The sequence below is a fragment of the Labrus bergylta genome, chromosome 13, assembly GCF_963930695.1.
Source record: "Labrus bergylta chromosome 13, fLabBer1.1, whole genome shotgun sequence".
Classification (NCBI taxonomy): domain Eukaryota; kingdom Metazoa; phylum Chordata; class Actinopteri; order Labriformes; family Labridae; genus Labrus; species Labrus bergylta.
This window is the reverse complement of record NC_089207.1, coordinates 12,487,480-12,502,733: the sequence shown is the minus strand read 5'-3', so window position 1 is coordinate 12,502,733 and position 15,254 is coordinate 12,487,480. Positions and strand designations below refer to the sequence as shown.

Sequence of the window (15,254 nt, the reverse complement as noted above, 5' to 3'; positions counted from 1 at the left end):
AATGTTGTGGGACGAGAGAGAGAGGTGCTGGCCGAGTTTCTGTGTGAATTACTGTCACTCTTATTAGCCGCCCCTGTGGCTTTACACACACTTATAATTGATTGGCTGTTTGGAGGGAGGCTTGGCCGTGCTACAGCGTGCATGTTTGTGTGACTGTGCAAAGCCATAAAAATGTCTCACAGAAATAATGTCGTGCAAATGAAAACACACACTGTTGTTGTTTTTTTAATTCACAAATTTTTTATTCACTTCAACACTGGATGGACTTAAGATTTCATTGGAACTGCATTTGAGTCAAACCCTGATTCCTGTCAAACAGAAAAGCACAATATCATCGTACGGAACGATCACTGAAAAGGTCATGTTGGAGTGTAGCAGCTGATCAGGACAGTCAGACAACAAGACTCCATCCAGTCTCAGATATTGTTTTGAACATATCTTAGATTTTTTACAAAACTGCACCAGACATAAAAACCAAAAAACAGGACGAACACACTGGCTGTACCCAACTCTGAACTTTGTCAGTCGAATCAGATTTGGCGTTTTAATGCAAAGCTTCAAATACTCAAGCTGAACTTTTAAATCAGCCTCCATGAGTCGCATGTTTTTAACTTTAGGACAAATAAACCAGAGTTTTCCAAACGCTCCGGCTGACTGCTGGGCATTTTAAAAAAACAAAAACAAACAGATGACTGGTTTCTGACAGTCCTTTGAATTATAGAACTTAATCAGATATACAATTCTTTCTAAGCTAGTGAGCTATGGTTAGCGCTGCCTGGCTAACTTTCCACAAAGCCCTGTCAAAAAGATTATCACAAATACACCGATTTCTAATTGAAACTGCTTAAGTCAGTGTTTTTACTTAACGTTTCTCATGGTGAAAACCTAGCGAGACTTAAAACTGAAGATATTCTAAAAATACCCTGAACATGATGAAACAAGCTCCAAGCAGCTCAGCTAGCAACCCCTCCAGAGGTCAGGTGTTTATATTGGAAAAAGCATCTTGGAATAATTATTTTTTAACATCAAACTCAATTATTTCCAGATCTGTGTGATTTGGAGAGGATATCTCTGATGTTAATTTGGTTTAAACACGGAAGGAATCATAAACTGAGCAACTAGTAACAAGCTAGTAGCAGCTCAGCTCGTATCCTCTACTGAGACCCTGTGTCTCCCTGGGCCTCGACAGGTGTGAAACTTCATTATTTATTCTTCTGTTTTTTATTTAGTGATCATCATAATCACTGATTGATTTTCAGCCCCCAGAAGAGTTGAGCAACTAAAAACAGGTTTTCAGCAGCTCAGCTGGTAGCCCAGTCTGACGCCTCCAGTCTGCCGCAAAGCATTTCAGAAACAATGATTTTTACGTAGGGGAATGTATCCCTTGTATTTACCTGTTTTAATCACCAGATCTGTTAAAAAAGCTAGCTGTAGCTCAGCCTGCGGACCCTCTGATGCCTTGTGCCTCCCATAAAACAGCATTGTAAAAAAGCAGACTTTTCTCACATTGAAATGTGTTTACAGAGTTTATCAAGGTTTCAGTGAAAGACCTGTGTTTAAAATTTAGCTTTCACCAAAAACCTCGTAATGGATAAAAACCTAAGAATAAGTTTCTGTTTTTAGCATGTCATGCTGTTTTCTGGCTTTACTGTGAGTTCAATAACGCAGCTAACAGAAGTGTAGATTCGACTGACAAAGAGAGGGTCTACTTGGGGATCTTTTTTACATATGATCCAAATGTTAGACTTTGACAAAGCAGCCCTAACGAATCCTTTTTTAAATACTCGTGATTTTATTTTTCCCGTCACAATGAATCGAACTGATTTCATGGCGTCGTCCTGAAGAAGAAAAGAAGGAACAGCACTTCTGATCCTCCACACTGGCTCAAACACTTAAAGTCACTCAGCAAAATAAAAAATAAAAGTATATCAATAACAATTTATCCCGTGTCGGGTATTTACAGACATCAAAAGTGACAAACAGAGTCAAACTTGCCACTTTTCTTTCATGGCTCAAAAAAGTAGATTGTCATCGACATCGGTGAAACAGCAAAGTTTCACTCTCTTATTTCTCTTTTTAACAAATCTTATCTATTTTTTTTTTTGGAAACTGATAAAAAACTGGAATAATACAACATGACAGGATTTTTTTTTTACACCCAATAACACTCAGTAACTGCTTCTTTTTCCTTTCCTTTTACTCTTGTCCTCGTCGTTCGGGGCAAAGCGCTCTCAGTGTCTCTTATTGCCCCGACGCACCGCCCAGCTCTGAAAACCAATGTTTAGAAACCATGGAAATAAAAACTAAAAATAGCACAGAATGACAGCAATTCTAACCATAATAACAACAATAATAACAATAATGATAATAATAATCATGGATAAAGATAGCAATAAATAGGGTGGGTGAAGTTTAAGTGCGGGTAGGTGTGGTGAAACACAAGACTGTGGGCTTCAATTAGAGAGAGGGAGAGGGGGGAGATGGAGGGAGGAACTACCGCTCATAAAGTGACTGATTGTTTGGTTGCTGAATCTCTGCTCTGTCTTTCCTCTTCTTGATATTTTTTTCTTCACTGCGTTAAATCGGGTGTTTCCAGGATTGTGGGTACGCCAGCCCGAGTGTCCCTTCACGCCACATCCTTGTGATTTGTCTCAGCCGTCCTCCTGCCAAACTGCCCATGAGAGGAGAGGCAGGAGCTGAGGCTTTAGTACATCACATCCACAGTGTCTTTGTGAACAGTAAGTGCTAAGAAGGACTGGTAGTGATTCTGGAGTGTGTCAGTGAGGCGATGATTTCAGGTGGTTTTCTTCTCTTTTTTTTTTTTTTTGTGAAATGAAGCTCATAAAGTGTTGTCTCTCATCCACGTTCTCAGGCAGGCAACAGCATTAGCAACATCAGTGTGTGTCCTGAGGATTTTATAGGATTGTAGAGGTCTTTCAAGTCCCCAGATCCAGTCTATAAATATCAATCTTTGGGGCGAATTCGACCCAGCATGTAAAGGAGGATGTGTTATGTGACTGTGCTCAGATTTAAAGATGAGGCAGAGCAAGTCCGGCCTTCATGGAGTGGCTTTCCAGGTGAGTTAGGAGTCAGATCTGTGACAATTCTAAATGTAGAGATTTGATTGATGTGTCTTGGTTGGTTGGAGGAATGAGCAGCGAAAGACTTACCAGTTTTTTTAAAGTTTACAAGTGAATCATTTTGGGGAAAACTGTCTTTCACAGTTGCACAACCACTTCTGTGTCACAGCACTGCAAACCTGCTGAGGTAATTCAATCCACATGTCAGGTTTTCACAGAAATCTGTCTGAGATTGTCACTATAAAGAGTCTGTGCAGTATGTTAGTCCAATGGATTCTTATTTTATTTTGTGCCTACATAGATATTTACTCTCACATAGTTTCTATGCAGCCACATCTCCTTCCATTCCCAACCAGTCACTTGTTTCTTTTTCATCATCGACATTCTTTATCCTGTTTTTTTTTCTCCGTCCTCTCCTCTCTGTGAGTAAGTCTCTACCTCTGGTAGTCAGCCTGCTCTCTGGGACTGGATGAGGAGCTCCCTGGAGCCAGAGCACCTCCAGGTCGGCTGTGCCCCTTGTCTTCCTCCTGAGCCGCGTTGCTCCCTGAAGACGACTGGCTGGAGTTGGAGCTGGAGGAGGCCGGCGGCTGATTTCCTCCGCTCCCCTCTGTGGACTGATAAATCTCTTCCGCTCCGTCCTCGCTGGACTCCGGGTCCTCTGATCCTGAGAGCAGCTCCTCTTCTCTATACTCGCTGACATCCACACCTCCGCTGGCTGCAGCGCCCTCGCCCAGCTCCTTCAGGCGGCCGTGGTGCTTGACGTGGTAGCGCTGGTTCTGGAAGAACTTGATGATGGTGTGTTTGGGGAGGTCGAGCTGAGCGGACAGGGTGTGGATGGCCTCCTGATCCGGGTACAGACCCACATCCTGGATGAAGCTCTGCAGGATCCCCAAAGCCTCCAGGGAAATCTAGATTAAACAAAACCAGGATTCAGAAAGTATACAACGACTGAGAATCACATTTTTAAACCAACTTATTTCCAAAAATCATTGACATATAGGAGGAGTGGATGTATCCACCCAACGTAGCGTCCTGATTTGTGGCCTACCAGTTTGAAGCTGACAGTTTGGCACTTTGGACCATTATCATTTTTATTATAGTGAATGGATATACATTGCCAAGTCTCTCTCCTGTTTGACAATACAATACTTTATTGTCCCCCAGGCGGACATTTGTTGTCACAGCTTTCAATAGTTGGTACACAGATAAACATATATGATAACATAACACGGGAAGACACCTATAAACAACAGGAAGAAACACATAGACAATGAAAGAGGCCAGTCAGTGTGCTCCACTATGATATTCAACCATATTTAAAAACAGAAGCTGGAGCGAGAGTGTTGCAACTACTACATTATCGGGTAATGCTAGGGCAAGTTTGGCTGGCAAGCTGCATCCTTAAAACTGTCATATCAATAGGAATGCTAATTTTGGCCTCCAAGAAATAGGCATTTACCGAAAAAGAATAATTCCTCACGTCGCCTTCGAAACCACTTGACAATCTCAAGTAGACACGCCCTGAAGCATATCACACTTTGTCGTCTATTTTACTTTAAGCGGGACCATAATATCAGCCCTATGGTTACGGCAAACAGTAAAACTAGCCATTGAGACCTTGATCACGTTGGAAACTTTTCCTGAGGCCTTAAATCAATTTCATACACCTCTACAATTTGAATTATTTTTTCAACTGTTGGAGTTGTCCCCTGCTGACAATTAGAAAAAATGCAGCCCCAAAAACTTCTGAATTAGTTTCACACTTAAATCCAAATGGATGCATCAATGATTCATATACAGTCTTTTGCAAAAATGAATGAGCAGAGAAAGAAGTATAAGTTTACCTTGGTGCGTGATCGTGGCTTCTTGTTGCTCACAGCACTTCCTCCTGCTCCGGGTGGACATCCTCCTCCCGTAGCTCCACCCCCCACAGCCTGTGACACCTCCTCATTCACCGGGACAGATAGCGGCTCATCTCGTATGGGGGACAGCCGGTGCTCCTTCATGGGGGTTGGGGGTGGCCTGTGAAGAGCCTGACGAGAAAGACAATAGATCTGATTAATGGGGCACAGTGACCCCTGATCAAGACTGCAGCCTGGAATTTATTTACAGTTATTAAATAAATAAAAATGAATGACGACAAATCTTAAATAAGTCAACAAAAATAAATCAGAGCTTGAACTTTGAAGCCAAAGTTAAGGCATCCTTTGAATTTTCACATTGATATCGTCCTTTTGTGAATTTTGCCTTTTGTGATCAAAAATGTAAAAAAAACTTGTAGACGGCCATGAAGATCTGACAGTGTTAGATTTTTGTTTGCATAATCCGGTTTGAATTTGTCTTGACTTGAATCTTGTCTGCACATCTTATAAAACATCCCTAACATCTCCTCACCCGGCACACAGTAGTTTCTTCAGGGTGACAGAGGGTGAGTGTTTCACAGCTCACAGATTGTCACGGTATATTAACCTGCTCCAAGGCCATGTAGGCAGACTGTTTTCTATCCAGTGTACCTTTGACCTAATACAGTGTGTGTGTGTGTGTGTGTGTGTGTGTGTGTGTGTGTGTGTGTGTGTGTGTGTGTGTGTGTGTGTGTGTCTCTGTGTGTGTGTGTGTGTTTGAGATTAGCTCCAGTAAAACGTCAACTACCTGTCTGCCAGGAAGTCTCTTTACGAACTTAGGACGCCCCATCACTATTTAACCAGCTCATTCAAAAAAAAAAAAAAAAAAACAGAAATCGGAGAGGACAGAGTAGTGACAGAGGAAAGACAAAGTCATGTGTGTGGTTCATTAATAATGTAACCAAATCAAATCTATGTTTTGCGATGTAAATCTGAGTATCGTCTGCATATTAAGATACGCTAATTTGAGTAATGTGAAGAGTTTGAACAGAAAGGACTCGAGAACCGAGCCTTAGGTAACTCCAAAATCCTTTTCAATTGAGTAGTTATGAACAAGTAATTTCTTTCTTTATTATTTCTTTCTTAAAATCCAAGACAAGTCATCAGGAGAGGAATGAATCCATCTAAAAATGCAAGCAATGTCTCAATTGCACAATGGTACCCAAACCTTACCAAAGTATTTGTGCAATTCAGAACTTGTGCAGGTGTTTGTCAAATATGTTAAAGGTCTAATTACTGAGAAACATTGAGTGTAGCTTGTCTTGATTTGGGAGAACCATGAATATATTTTGCAGCTCATTCGGCACACTGACTTTCCTCCCCACAAAGATAGGGCAGCTTCTGATGGATAAACTCAGGATACACATCATTAGAAAGCCTCTCTTAAAACTTTATATTTCTTAAAGTGCAGTAAAAAGTGAGGTTCGCTCTCGACTTGTCCTCGATGACTGAGTGAACAAAGCCTGGCCTCTTCTGGTAGCCAGTTCCGCCTGTGACGGCCAGACTGTGTCCACTCAGTCTGTACTTCGTCAACCTCTCAAATTTCAAATCACTTGATTTGTGTTTCAGCCTGAGAAATAAAACTCAGGTATAAAATATTTATGTGTACATATTTTAAATGGCTGATGATAAGGAAGAGCTGCACATTTAAACATATCCAAATCTTTTGATTCATGGTGCACGCTGTTTATTAACTCAGATAAATAAATATGCAGAGCAAACAAAGAGGCAGAGACACATTTAGACACAGGGTTTCAGAAAGACCACATGAGACGGTCTAGGAAGAGAGCAAACTGGAGATTATAAAACAGACAATGAGGGCGGCTGTGGAAATGTGTTTGTTTTTCTGACGGGTGGAGCAGCTCTCCCTGAACGGGGACGGATCCTCTGGCTTGTCAGGAGCGGCGGGAGGGCTTTCTGACAGCAGCGACGAGGGCCGGACGAAGTGTTGGGAGGGAAAGTGGGGCTTCGGGTTGTTTGTCAGGAGGTAGTGGCTGTTGTGAGAGCGTTGCGGTCGTGTCCCGCCCGCTCGCTTTAAGAGCAGGGAGGGGTTCTCCCCACTGGAATGCCCAGCTATAAATCTGTGGTGCATTAAAATTAAAGGACCCACATAAAGATAATAGTCATTCGCTTTTCTCTCCCTCTCTTCAATAATAACAGGGTATTACTTAAATAATATTGAGGGCAGGCCAGACCATGAAATTGCTCCGATTTCACTCGCAGGGGTTTTATTTTTGGTAGGGGGGGATGACCAATTTACAGGAATTCAGAAGGTTTCTGACATTTTTCTCTCTTTCCTCCCACATAATCTGCTCTCTGTTTCACACAAAGTCTTTTTTTTTAAAGAACAGACTGTGAGAAAACTGGAACAACAGGCCACAACAAAAATATATTTAGCCTCTTTGCCCTAATGAGGACCACACATCAGCACCACGAACACAAACTCACTCAGACACTTAATAACTAAATTGTGGGTAAATGATGGAGAGGGGGGGTAAGCTGACGTCTCCCACCCTCCTTACTCACAGACTTCATCATTTCTGAGCTGATTTGACTCGACAGCAAGGACTCTTGGATCAATCGCCACACACACACACACACACACACACACATGCATGCACACATAGCGGGGCCTGGTCTCCCTCATGCACTAATGGTGATGTTACCGAGCAGAGCCAAACACACACACACAGGACCGCCCGGCTCCTTCAGAGTTCATCTCGTTCTCTCGTCCTATAACTCCTCTTTCATACCTTAAATTCTCCTTTTTTTAAAACTGTCTTCTCCTCCTCTTCAGCCACACTTTAACACGTTCTCCTCCCTCCGCCTCCTCTCTCCTCACCTCTAATGCATCAGGACACTAATGAAGTGGGCCCCTGCCAAGCCCACATGACTCCGCATCCAAATCAGCCCTGAACTGGTGGATGCCAGGAGCCCCTACCCCCCAACATACCCTCCCTCCATATTATTTTTCCTCTTCTTCTCCCTACTTTTTACACCTTCAGTCCGATCCCTCCTACATCTCTTGTACTCTTTGACCTCTACTGTCCGTCTCATCCTGTTAATCAGTAGACAGCAGATATCTCTGGTTACAGTCGGGGACTGCCTCCCATACACTAGAAGACCTTGAAACAACTTTACAAGGACTTTAAAAGACTAATGTCTGACACCCTCTGAATGCAAAGCTGTGAAGACAGTTTTAACAGATAATTGGCCGATGGTGCAGTTCACAATCACGCCATACCACTGGGATTTAAGTATTTGAATGGATCTCTAGAATCTCTGAGGACCTGAATGGAAGTGTTTTAAGTTGTCGGCTCCTTAATTTGCCTCTGCTGTTCTCAACAATGAAGAACAGCTGTTGTAGTGAATTCTGCTTAGGACACGGTCTCAAATGTTTCCCCTACCATTATATTCGGGGGGCGGCCCACCCCCCCAACAGCACCCCCCCGCCCCCCTTGATGGTCAAGTTCATTTTATTTTCTATATAGCACCAGATCACAACAGAAGTCATAAGGATACATTTCCTATAGAACAGGTCTAAACCCCTTCCTTTTATTAAACAAACTTAATAGCCTTATGTTATTTATCGTATTTACACGACGCCATGTCATTTCTGTCTCTACATGGTTGCGCGTTTACAATTCTCCTCTGCTCTCTGTGTCGCGCACTCCGGAGTTTCGCCCCGAAGAAGCATCAGAAAATAAAGCAGTCGGCTTAGTTGACTTCGGACTTTTCTGGGCATGTCTCTCTCTCTGCCGTTACTCACGGGATGTGAGTTAGCTGTTAGCATGCTGCATGCAGGGGTGCTCAGACAATGAGAGATGCAGTCAGGTGCGCTCAGAAACGGGAGTTGCAGGAACAACTCGCAGGACTACAACTAGAGTAATTTTAAGATTATTTCCCATCATGCACCAAGTGGGAATTTACAACCTTGTGAGCAGACACACTACATGATGCCTGGTGGTAATCAGTGTCTTGTTCTTGCAGCAGCAGCAGCAGCAGCAGCAGTAATGCGACCTTTCAGTGTGTGGTGACATAAAAACCAGGTGATAATCATTAAACTCATCTGCTGCGTTCAGTAAATATGATAATAAACTGCTAAACAGCGAGCATTAGTCATATGTCACACAGAGCAGACTTACACCCCGGGGACATTTCCACAGAAACGCAGCCACACCCCTGCACGTCACCGGACAACAAGCTCTCCAGAGTTAAAGACAGAAAGAGTTTTTAACCTTTTTCTTCTGATTCTTTCTTCTCTCAGGGATAAAAAGGGCTCAGTAAAAGTGAAGGGAACGGTGGTTATGGTGAAAACGACCGCCTGTTTAAGGGCAGTGGAAGATCATGGTCATCTTTAAAAGAAGACTCACAGTACTCGGTGAAGGTCAAAGAGAAAGAAAATCTGACCATAACTAATTGACATGTGTGCTATGATACAGTTTACATTTTTTTTCTGCTGCTTGAATTAATTTATTATTCACAAGGATACAACTTCTTTTTTTTTTTTTTTTAGATATTTTTGGGCCATTTTTGCCGTTATAGGATATGACAGCTGAAGAGAGACAGGAAGTGTTGGAAGGAGACAGTAGGGAATGACGTGCAGCAAAAGGTCGGATTTGAACCCGCGACTGCTGCGACGAGGACTATAGCCTCTGTACTTGGAGGGTTCAACATAACCATTCGGCTACTGGCGCCCCACTCCTCTATATTTATTTAAAAACTTTAGTTTATTTTGAACATCTTTTTTTTGTGATGAGTCATTCACTTTTGCAGTCTAACACATTTCTCCTAATGTCACTCTGACTCCAATTTAACATGTGGCTCTTTTCACCTCCCTGTCTTTGACTCCTCCCTAGGGGCGTGTCCAGACTTTCCTAACTGGGGTATCAACTTTTGCAGGGGTGGCCTGATGTTTGTGAGCACATAAACGCAAATTTATTAAACCATTTTTTTACCCTTTCTATCCCCATTTATGGTACATACTTGTAAATAACACAATTTGGCGACATATATATTTGCCGACATATCGTCTTTGTTTAATTCTTTAGTGCTTAGAAATTTGCATGCAAACTCATGCACGCTGTCTTACGGCTCAAATATTCTCGCTTTTGAACCAAGCCTATGCGAAGACAGCCTGCTGTATCGTTTTTCCTTGGCCATTTTTATGCAAAGAGAGCAAAGTGTTTATTTACAAATGAAAGATTGTCCATTTTCCTGCAGAAATCAGACAGAATAGTTGATTTGTACTCATGTCCTGCCTCTGATTAGGCAGATATCCAATCATAGATTTGGATTTTTGGGGTGGCCAATCAGATGTCAAGGGGGACCCATACCACCCCCTCTGGATACGCCCCTGCTCCTCCCCTCTTTGGATTGTCACACTTTGGAAGAAACTTCATGTCACCTCAGAGCCACACAATGCAGCTCCGCTCTCCCCGAAACCACAAACGCTGGAGCCATGCAGCCGGACCAGCACTTCCACTACCATGATTCAATTATCCTGCAAAACTTCTTCTTTTTCTTTCTCCACCTCTCCCTCCTCTCTCTCTCTCTCTCTCTCTCTCTCTCTCTCTCTCTCTCCACGCAGCTCTGTGAGTGCTGCAGTCGAGTGAAAAACTTTTCTTTTAAACGTAAATCAAGGCAAATTACGGCACAGAACTATGAAAGAATTATACAACATGAAATATTCATCTTCTCCTTAATGAGCTCTGTTCTCCTGGGCCCTGCACTGTGTGTGTGTGTGTGTGTGTGTGTGTGTGTGTGTGTGTGTGTGTGTGTGTGTGTGTGTGTGTGTGTGTGTGTGTGTGTGCACATGTTTGTGTGCGATGAGGGAGGCAATGTGTGACCACCAGAGACACCATTAACACAGAGATAAATATGTAATGAAGGAAAAATCACTTTTCTGTTAGTTTTGTGCATGACTTCACCTTTTCCTGTTAATTAGAACTTGTTTTTTTTTATATTTTGCTCTTTCTCTCTCTCCATCTGTCTGTCCCGCTGTGTGTGTGTGTGTGTGTGTGTGTGTGTGTGTGTGTTGTATTGGAATAAGTGTGTGTTCTTGCAATCCATGATTCAGGCTCAGGGAGTAGATGAGTCACTTCACATTTTCTTTTTTTCTGTTTGTAAAATAATGTTTCTTTGATGAAAAGTTGAACCCACGTTACACCGAGGCGAACCGGGAGAACAGCTGAGTGTGTGTGTGTGTGTGTGTGTGTGTGTGGTCGCACATTTGTGCACGCTCTTGAGACATTGCATTTTTTTTTCTCGTGCAGACTGTGTGTGGTATTCATTCCATTTATCTGCAATTAAACAATTAAGTTAATTGTGGTTTGCCAAAAAACTCCACCCTCCCACAATAAGAGGCCACCGGGATGCACCGGGGGGGGGGAGTGTGAGAGAGAGGGAGAGAGAGGGAGAGAGAAGCAGCTTCTTTCTCTCGATGTGAAGCACACAGCCAAAGTGTAAATGTAAAAAAAGTTCAAACATATAATAATTTGCAGGAGCAGCTGGGCAGTAATTAAATTAATGACATTACAGTTTCTTCTGCATGTCATGATGATGTTTAAATGTTTGGTTTCACTTAGAGTTCCACCTCTGCATTATTCTACATCCTTTACACCAGGGAGTACGGTGGCCCTGAAGTTCAAATGGAAAAACATTTCACTGAACACAAATTATGGGAAAATATTTCACAAAACGCAAAAAAAATATTTTCTGAATCGTAAAAACATCTCACAAAACTTTCATGGAACATTTTGTTTTGTTCCATTAAATGTTTTTAAATTTTGAAAATAAGTGAAATATTTCTACGTTTTGTGAAATGTTTTCTGCATTTGATTAACAAAAAAATTCTGTTTTGTAAAATATTTTTTGCGCTCGATTCAATTTTGTGTTTTTATGTCATATGTTTTGGGAAATACTTTGCTGTTTCGTTCGATATTTTTTGTGATGAGTGAAATGTTTTTTGCATTTCTTTAAACGTCTTTGCAGCTGACCTTCAGGGCCACTGTACTGTAGATGTGAACGTACATTTTTCAACCTGAGGAAAAGCAGGAAATTAACAAAAATCAAAGTTGAGAGTTTTAGATCCCCTTGAAGTTTCAGAGCTCTAAAGCTTCACGTTGAGAGCTGCGTTCTTTGACAAAGAAACAGATCACTTCTTGGTTCTGTTCTGGGTAATGTTTGATTTTTCAGGTTTTATGTGACTTTATCTTTGCAGCAATTAAATCAGTTTAATGTCGAGGTTAAATGGTTTAAACAAGTTCTCCTCAGACGCTACAGAGCAGCAGATGCTGCGTCTTGTTCTTCACGCTGTAAAATGATAATAGCGATTATTTTAAAGCGAGATAAAAACTTAACATGAAAGGTCGATGATGGTGATCATCCTCAGTCCTTCATCAGGCAAAAGTAAAGCAATCAATGGAGCAGAGAGAGATCTTGCTATGTGGAACTATGTCGCGCTGATCATCTCGTTCGCTAACTTCAGGAGTCATGTGATCTCTTAAAGGGCCGGTCCGCTGATTCTGCTCATTAGGATCATTCTCCAAATGACGGGAAGCATGACACAACTGGTGAGAACACCGGTGTGGGAACCTCACAAACTCTCAGAAAGTAATACGTGATGATGTCATCAGGGTTGTTTTTTTTCTTGGCCGAGGCGGGGACAGGAAGTCAGCATTACAAAATCAGGGTGTTTAGTTTAGAATGACAGAGCTGGGGTTTTTTCACCAGGCAGGGTCTGATGAAACGAGTCTACAGAGTTGCATTATGGGAAGTGAAGGGACCATGACTAATGTACTGAGTCCTGTCTGTGGACTCAATGGGACAAAACGCAACCAAAGGTTACCGTTTTCAACAGAAATGTTAGAAAAAGTTAGAAATGTAAACGGAACCTCAATCACATTGCAGTCATTTTTACCGTTTGTAGTTTTAGTTTTGTTTAGGGCAACCGTGGTGGTTGACCCATCAAAAGTTGACGTAGCCTCTTGACAGAGTTGGGGATTAATGATTAAAGTCAGAAGAGTCCGCCTCAGTCCTCATGGCCGCTCTTATTTATTCAGCGTTCTGCCTCTTTACAGAGACAGAGAGATTTCCACTGAGTTATTTGTCGCTGCAGACAGAGGAGGAAGGGCATAGCGGTTGTTACTTCTTGTTCTAGTCCACCACTCCTGGGGTCTCAGCCACGGTGAGCGGTCTCTTTCTCTCTCTCTACACACACACACACACACACACACACACACACACACACACACACACACACACACACACACACACACCCCTTCGTCTTGCAGCAGAAATCAATTTAGCAAAAACAATAAAGAAATAATTTATAAGGGCAGACTCTGCCAAATTAGCTGTGGGACGCACTTAACTGCTAAAGCCGTATGAATAAGAGCTGCGGGGCGAGCACCACGACCGTGTCACTCTCAGAGAAATGTGATGCTGCTGAGTTTACTGACATGCACACACACACACACACACACACACACACACACACACAACCAGCACCTACAGTCATAATACACACAGTCAGAGATCTCCCAGAGCTCCAAAACATGTAGAAATGGCTCACGCTAGTGCCCGTACAGTCCACACGGTCCAGGCAAACACGCATGACTTGTGTGTGGATTTACAAAAGCACAATCTCGAGGGCCAACTCGAAAGTGCCACCACTGCAGTTCCTCTAGTGTCCACTAGGGGCGGGCACCAAAACTGAGTCGATCTCCGTATAGAGTAAGATGTTCACTCACCTGTTAAATAATATTAGGCTTAAAGTGAGGGGCATGGCCTCTTTGAGTGACAAGTGGGACCTGCTAGCTGGCTGCTAGGTGTCACCTCAGCTAATTCAGAAACTGAACAGGAAGAAGGTCTTACAGTAACTAGCTTAAAGGAGGCTAATCACCACCTGACACACCGGGGTCGGACATATTTGTGTCAGTAAATCGATTCTCCTCTGATGCCTGTATTCTGGGTCAGGACAGTAGTTAAATAACCTAATCGAGCTGAAACTGTTACTCCACTTGTACATATAAACATACTATATGGTGGCTAGCTAACTGTTGGCCGCAGGCTCGGCCTGTAAGTTTGAATATTTAGCATTTGCTAACACCTAGTTCCTGAGCTCTGGCCTCTCACCCAAATATGGTCACTTCTGGCTCCAGAAAAACCAACGCAGTTGCAGCCAAAATGCCAAACTGGAGGCCTCAAAAAAGCCAGTTGACTAACCAGTTGTGTGCGTCATTAAAGGTCCATTATTTACTCGGTTTATGGGATTTACAGTTCAGTCCTTCCTGAGCGCCACATTCATTTTTCATGTGTATTCTGTGGTTACTTGTTACAGATTTAGAGACCCTCTTATTGTCCGCAACACAAAGGAGAGCTCTCACATTACACACTATCAGTGTGAGAGCTGTGTGTGTGTGTGAGTGTGTGTTTCTGTGCTTGTGTTTCTGTGTGTGTGTGTGTGTGTGTGTGTGTGTGTTTCTGTGTGTGTGTGGCAGATGGGACACATGTGTGGTCTGTGGTGGCAGGCTGGCTGGAGCCTGAGGTTGGTGGTGGCTTCATCTGGGACGGAGGAGGAGGAGGAGGTGGAGGAGGAGGAGTGGGGGAGTCTGAAGACAGCAACACACACACACACACACACACAAACTTACACACACCTCGTTTCCCATTAATAAATCACCACAGTGTGTTTCACCACAGCTCTTCTCCCGGTGTCTCTCGGGGTGGGGACGTGTGTGTGTGTGTGTGTGTGTGTGTGTGTGTGTGTTGGTGGGGGGGGGGGGGGTTACAACACGGGCGTTATGAGGGAAAAACTTTTATTTTTAGTCTTCACTGGGAGTGTTGGAGGAGCACAGGAATGTGTTAATGGTGCCACCACAGCTTCCGCCCAGTCTTCCCATCAGCCTTTAATACGCAGCTCTGAACGGGGAGGAGAGGGGAAAGGGGGCGGGGCCACAGAAGGACCCGTAGGAGTCGTGTCGAAACGCTGAACCGGAAGTTTCTGAGCTGGCCTGTTTCTGATTTACGGCAGATGGTATAGACTCTATCTATAGACTGTAGACTGGATGTGGTGAATGATAGAGCTTCAGGATGAGCTGGTTCGGATGCAACATGCCAAGTGTATATTTAAGCAAACTGTTTGATTTCTGTGTTTGACCTTTGAACTGTGGGTTCTCACGATACCCAAATTTTAAACTTTAATACAAAATTAATACAAATCGAGCAATATTGAAAAAAGTCTCAATACCAGGGCAACAAAAATAGAAGT

At 42.9% G+C, this 15,254-nt stretch overlaps 1 protein-coding gene across 7 annotated transcripts in view; it reads right to left on the bottom strand.

Annotated features, from left to right (window-relative positions):
- Window positions 1–209: 209 nt before the first annotated feature.
- The window catches only part of satb2 (SATB homeobox 2), a 62,610-nt gene continuing 47,565 nt past the window's right edge, over window positions 210–15,254 (bottom strand). For 6 of the 7 annotated variants that reach the window (XM_020637797.3, XM_065962608.1, XM_065962610.1 and 3 more), the window contains 2 exons: window positions 4,925–5,134; window positions 210–3,988 (listed from right to left, as the gene is read on the bottom strand). In XM_020637797.3, coding sequence (XP_020493453.2) covers window positions 3,515–3,988; window positions 4,925–5,134 — 684 coding nt within the window. In that variant the 3' untranslated portion in view covers window positions 210–3,514. The remainder of the gene's footprint in view (window positions 3,989–4,924; window positions 5,135–15,254) is intronic. The other variant, XM_065962607.1, reaches the window with a different exon arrangement.